This window comes from Lactuca saligna, chromosome 5 (genome assembly GCF_052625555.1).
Source record: "Lactuca saligna cultivar CGN05327 chromosome 5, ASM5262555v1, whole genome shotgun sequence".
Taxonomy (NCBI): domain Eukaryota; kingdom Viridiplantae; phylum Streptophyta; class Magnoliopsida; order Asterales; family Asteraceae; genus Lactuca; species Lactuca saligna.
In genome coordinates this window covers 246,476,849-246,482,840 of record NC_136421.1, presented here as the reverse complement: position 1 = coordinate 246,482,840, position 5,992 = coordinate 246,476,849, and the positions used below count along the sequence as shown (strand labels likewise).

At 32.4% G+C, this 5,992-nt stretch overlaps 1 protein-coding gene across 1 annotated transcript; it reads right to left on the bottom strand.

Moving 5' to 3' along the window:
* Nucleotides 1–1,547: 1,547 nt before the first annotated feature.
* On the bottom strand, nucleotides 1,548–3,853 carry LOC145047245 (ras-related protein Rab7). The gene is made up of 7 exons (XM_078995487.1): nucleotides 3,591–3,853; nucleotides 3,057–3,083; nucleotides 2,592–2,691; nucleotides 2,342–2,488; nucleotides 2,164–2,244; nucleotides 1,954–2,099; nucleotides 1,548–1,834 (listed from the first exon to the last, which is right to left on the bottom strand). Exons 1-7 carry the CDS (start codon nucleotides 3,641–3,643, stop codon nucleotides 1,768–1,770), a joined length of 621 nt encoding a protein of 206 aa, XP_078851613.1. The 5' UTR covers nucleotides 3,644–3,853; the 3' UTR covers nucleotides 1,548–1,767.
* Between the last annotated feature and the right edge of the window lie 2,139 nt (nucleotides 3,854–5,992).

Sequence of the window (5,992 nt, the reverse complement as noted above, 5' to 3'; positions counted from 1 at the left end):
CCCTGACCTCTTCTCTCCACAAGACATATTTAACATGTTTTTTAAGGGTTAATATAATAAAAGACATTACATATTGTGTTTTTTTCTTTTTCAGATTAAATCTTAACTTTTTTTAGGGTTTAGGTCATTTTTGGTCACTTAACTTTTGGTTTTGTACTCATTTGGTCACTTAACTCTTTTTAAGTTTTAAAAGGTCGTCAAACTTTTGGCTTGGTGCTCATTTAGTCACTTAAGTTTTAGTTTGGTCACTTAACTTTTAGATTTGTACTCATTTAGTCATCTAACTTTTAAAATTGTACTCATTTAGTCACTAAACTTTTTGAAAAAATTTAAAAGTTTAGTGACTAAATGAGCAAAGTTTTAAAAGTTAGGTGACTACGTGTGATCAAACCAAAATTTAAGTGATTAAATGAGCACAAAGTCAAAAGTTTGATGACCTTTTAAAACTTAAAAATAGTTAAGTGACCAAATGAGTACAAAACCAAAAGTTAAGTGACCAAAATAACTTAAACCTTTTTTTAAATTACCTTATATTTTTTTACTTTGGCAATTTTTGGCACTTTTTCTGAAGGAATTTTTTTTAAAAAAAATAAGAATAAAAAAATGTGAAGGTTCTTTTTGGGGAAAAAAGAGTTATTTTGGAAAGAAAGGTCTAGGTTTTCTTCCCAAAAAAATGAGAAGTTAGATTGTTTTTTCGGAAAAAAAAATACAAGCCTTTAATATATAGTAAAGTTTAAGTTTAATGAGGAAAAAAAGTATTTTATAGTTTTAACATTTTTTTCCCAAAATTCTGTTATATAAACGTTCTATAAACTTCTATAAAAATTAAGTTTGTAAAATAATGAATCTGGTAGATCTCGACAATTTGATATCATAATTAGATGCCTTTGATTTAGGATGTGTTTGGTAAAAGTAGCTGTTATCTGGAAGCGGGTAGCGAAAAACTATAACTTTGATTTGAAATATATAAAATTACATAAAATGACAGTCAATTAAAAATAAATAAATATATAAATATATTTTTAAGGATAATTATTGAAATTGATTTCAAAAGCTCAGTAGCTTTTTGTTAAACGCTACATGAAATAGCTTTTAGATTTGAAGTGTTTTGTTTAAACTAAAAGTTAAACGCTCGTACTACCAAACGATGTTTTTTCTTTAAACTAGAGCGTTTTTATCAGAAGCTAAAAGTTAAAAAGCTCCGTGCCAAACATACCCTTAGTCTAATACCCTCTTATTGATATTAAACTCAATCAAGTTGTGCCTCAAGAAACAACTATCAAATAGTCGTATAAAAAGTATAAAATAAGTCTGTAATGTTTGTGCGATAACATCCCAACCCACCAATCATGCCAAAACACAAAGCACTAGACTTCAGATTTAAATGGTAAAAAACCGATGAAGTGTATTTCAAAAAAGTGGTCAAAGTGTTGTGTGTTTTCTTGCAAATAACCTTGGCAAAACAGTAAAAGGACATTTTAATCAATTCGACCGAACCCACAAAACAAAATGATTCATCAATAAAACTAAGCAACTAATACCACAACTCAAAGAAACAGAGTGCAATGCCATTAATATGAAGATTAAACTTAAACACACACAAACACACAGGCTCCATGAAACAACTTCAAACCACATTTACAGTCCAACCATCCACACAGCAGCAAACAAAGTGAGCAAAATACAGTAAAAAGTAAAACACGTTTTGTAGTAGTAGTAGTACAAGATGATAGCAACACAAAGTCCTTAAAGAATTGAAATTGATTTCTAGCAGTCGCATCCTGATGCCCTCTGTTGATTGCTGCTTCCTACATCAATCGTATCCGGCAAGTATCTTCATTCACAAAAACACCCACCCAAACTTAGAACAGAATACATAATATAATATTTAACCCATTTACGTTTAAATGGGTAAAGTAAAAGAGATGGATGATTTTAAAAGTGAAAACTTACATTTCTTCCTCTTCTCCACTCTTCAATGCATTCTTAGCAATGACTTGAAAGGCCTCTTCAACATTGATCCCTTCCTTGGCCGATGTCTCAAAATATGGAATGTTTCCTTTTGAGGCACACCAAGCCCGTGCCTTTTTCTCTGAAACCTGCATAACCATTATTTTAAATTTCAGATTTTTTTAATTTTTTTTTCCCACTGAAAAAACATACCACTCTGCTGTTGCCACCATCCACATCAACTTTGTTTCCAAGAACTACAAACGGGAAATTTTCAGGATCCGAAGGGCTAGCCTGCAACCCATTTTATCCAATCAACTATTATTATTATTATTATTATTATTATTATTACTATAATAATCATAACTAAATAATATTCATGTTAGAATACCTGAATAAGGAATTCCTCCCTCCAGTTGTTGAGATCATCAAATGACTTCTGAACATTCACATCATACACAAGAACACAGCAATCTGCACCACGATAAAAAGCAACTCCAAGGCTCTGAAATCTTTCCTGTCCAGCTGTATCCCAGATCTGCAACAATCACTACATATCAAATTACAGATTTGGTCCTCCGACTTGTGGTTTATGGACATTCTTAGCACCCTTTGGTAAATGAGCATCAGTAACAACCAACCTGTAGAGTGAAGAGCCTATCCTCAAATTCAACTTCTTTTGTCAAGAAATCGGCTCCTATTGTTGCCTTGTATTGATTGCTAAACTTCTTGTTCACATATCTAAAGTTAAACATTAAGGGCACACAATAATAATCCCTAATAATGGCTTGGGTGATCTTCAATGATCATATAAGGTTGATGTAAATGTAAAGTTACCCAATTATCTCTATAAAACATTTTAATTGATTATATAATTGTTAGATTACAATACTTCGAGTTGCAATAATCAAATTTAAAATACATTTTCTTGCATGCCACATATCACATGAGCTTCATGTATTCTAAAATTTCAACTTGTTGGAGTTTTAGAGACATGAAAGATGTGATTGTGGATCCTATTTGATTGTTACACCCGAAGACTAGGATAAATGTGGGTGAATGGTGAAAAAGAATAAACCCTAACAAATTTAAGTTATACAGGATACTGATTCATCAACGATGTCTTGCCTACCCTGCATCACATAAAACAACAAATTGGGAAGCAAGTCAGGGGATTAAATCTATGCAAATTTTACACGGATATACATGAAAAGAGATGAGTGCATCAGCATACGCAATCTGAATACCAATATTTAGGAAGCTGAGAAGTTAGATCAGAAACGAATTGTCAAAAACACAGATTTTATGATAGTTTACACTTGGAGATCGCGATTTATATCAAGTTGTTTCTCCTATAGTAATCGATAATACATCCACTCATATGAAATTGGATCCGAATACTCCCTAAACCTAAATCGATTATTTCAATTCGAAATTCGAACTTCGTGATTTAGAACTAAACCATACAAAAATTGTTCATCAAACAGTCAATAACCAATTCGAACAACACAAGGATCAAATCGAACTTTTCCATTTGACAACATAATAATCGAGATCAGCTTCAAGTGAGAAAGATTTCCAGCTCGAAACAAGTACAAAACCCCAAAATAAACCCAGATTTAACAAAAACAACAACTGACCCGCTGTCCCCGAGGATGATGACTTTGAGAAGCGTTCTTCTTCTTGAAGGCATCGTAATAGGATCGACCCGGATGGGGGAAAGGATGTATAAATCGAATTGAAGTGAAACTTGTGATTGAAATAAAATCAGAAGCAAATTGTAAGAAGAATCTTGAGCTAATTCTGGTAGTCAAGAACCCAGTTGGCAACGTGAAGGTTCTTGATCTTTTTGGCCGTCTGGACTCTGGTGTACGGATCGATCGATCAACCCAAGTCCTTGCTTTCTTTAATTTATGAATTAGTGGACGGACCTTTCTAGTCTTTGGGCTAGAAAATTACCTTTTTTCCGGTTCAAAAAAAAAAAAAAAAAAACCTTTTTAAGTGTAACTTTTAAATCAATTATTACAAATTAAATATACGTTCACATATTCAAGTCATTTAATTTTTTGGTCTTGTAATATTATATTTTTATTAATTTTATTTAATGAAAATTCATTCCTTATAAATAAGTTTGTTCAAAAGCTAAAGACTAAAGTTTAGACGATATTTATCGGCGATATTTGTGTCGAGTTAATGATGTATTTTGTTGATAAAGGCATTTAATTCTTTATGAATATAATAAAAAGACAAACGATAACTTTAAAATGATTCTTATTTCTTATTTTTTATGTCTATAAATGTTCTTACCCAAATAACCATTTTATCATAAAATAACCTTAGGTAACTGCAAAATACATAAATAGTTGTGGACAATTTTACTAACAAAAAAAACTTCAAAACCAGTGGCGGACACAAAAGGTTTTAGTAGGAGTGGTACTAAAAAAAAATTTCCGAAAAAAATTTAAATTAATAGTGGCACTCGTATTTTTAAACCAATACACCTAATAGAAAAAATATTTTTAAAAACACTACATGTCGGAATCGGAACAGTGGCCCGGGACTCCCCGGGCACCACTAAGGTCTGCCACAGTTCAAAACTCGGTTTTGAAGTTTTCAGCAATTGGGATAGGATTTTTGACATAAAACTCCCAATTTTACAAAAAAAAAAAAAAGAAGTTAGGCCCAAAGTCGTTTTTTTTTTTTTTTTTTTTTTTTTGCTACAGATGCCTCAAATACCGAATACTTTGTTCGATTTTGCCATTTACCATAATTTTACCTTTTATGATTGGTAGCCCACCTGATCTTCTTCTTAATATAAAGCAATCACCATCACATGTGTGTAGCCGGTCACCACCACCATTAGCAGCCGTCTCCGACGGTCACCATCTTCATCACCCTCTCTGCTTTCACTACCATCCCCTCGAATGAACCCCTAGCCGCCTCTATTGGAAGAATAAATCCATTGAAAGAAGAATTTTGGTATTTGTTTGTGTTTCTTTCTCAGGTATGTAACAAACTAGTGGAGTGCACCCACTTCTTGCCTTTTTCGTTTCACACCCTTCATCTTTTCTTTATTATTCGAATTGTACCACACTCTCTTCGATTCATATTAAAGGGTTTGTGGTGATAGCGATAAATGTTTGTGTGCATGAACAGGGCAGGAAGAAGATGGTGGTAGTTGGAATGTCGATTATTGAAGATTATGGAAATGGGTAAACGGTGGTTGTAATGGATGTTAAGGGTGGTGTCAAGGTGTTTGTGTGGTGGCTTCTGGTATTGGGTTGTGGTTTTTAAGAGGGTGTTGGAAGGTATCGGATGTAGGGATGTTAATAGTGATTTACGAATGGTAAAGGTTAGGCTGTAATGGTGGGTGTGAGGGTAAAGAAGACGATGGCTGATTATGGAGGTGATGAAGGATTTATGTAATGGAGGGATAAGGGTGGCGTTAGGTGGTGGTAGATGATGGCGGTGGTGTTGGTGGTTTGTGTATGGTAGATGGTAGTGGCAAATTATGGTGGTGGAGATGATATGTAAATATGAGGGTTTCTATGACAATGGTGATTTGCCCGATAAAAGTTAGCTAAAGGGCAAAAATAAACCAATTTTCCGGTATGTTTGGATATTAACGAACCAAAAAAAATACACTTATGATCGAACATTGTGTGAAAATTGGGGGCTTTTATGTCAAAAACTCATTGGGATATACATTTTCAAAATATCTTGCTAATATTTTGATATTTAGAGAGAAAAAGATTTGTGCAACCTTAGTTTCAATATTTTAATTGCGTAATATGTTATTTGCTTTTGGGCAAATGCTATAAAAACCTTTAAGTTTTAAGATTTTTATTGGTTTTGTCTAAAGTTAAATTTTATATTTGTTTTTACCTTTTTACACGTAATAACAGATTTTTCCAAGTTACCATTATGTTAACTTCACAAAAAAAAAAAAAATTTACTCTTAAGTTTATAAACTTTTTACGCTTTTAACCTAAGTATTTTTTTTCATATTATATGTATTCATGTAGAAAAATCATATTTATAT

What these genes read in the sequence shown, in the direction of transcription:
- LOC145047245 (XM_078995487.1), bottom strand. Translation starts at nt 3,643, where the DNA reads ATGCCTTCAAGAAGAAGAACGCTTCTCAAAGTCATCATCCTCGGGGAC. An exon ending in GGGAGGAATTCCTTATTCAG is followed by an intron (nt 2,245 to 2,341) that starts GTATTCTAACAT and finishes AATGGGTTGCAG; the next exon opens with GCTAGCCCTTCGGATCCTGA. An exon ending in AGTGGAGAAGAGGAAGAAAT is followed by an intron (nt 1,835 to 1,953) that starts GTAAGTTTTCAC and finishes TTGTGAATGAAG; the next exon opens with ATACTTGCCGGATACGATTG.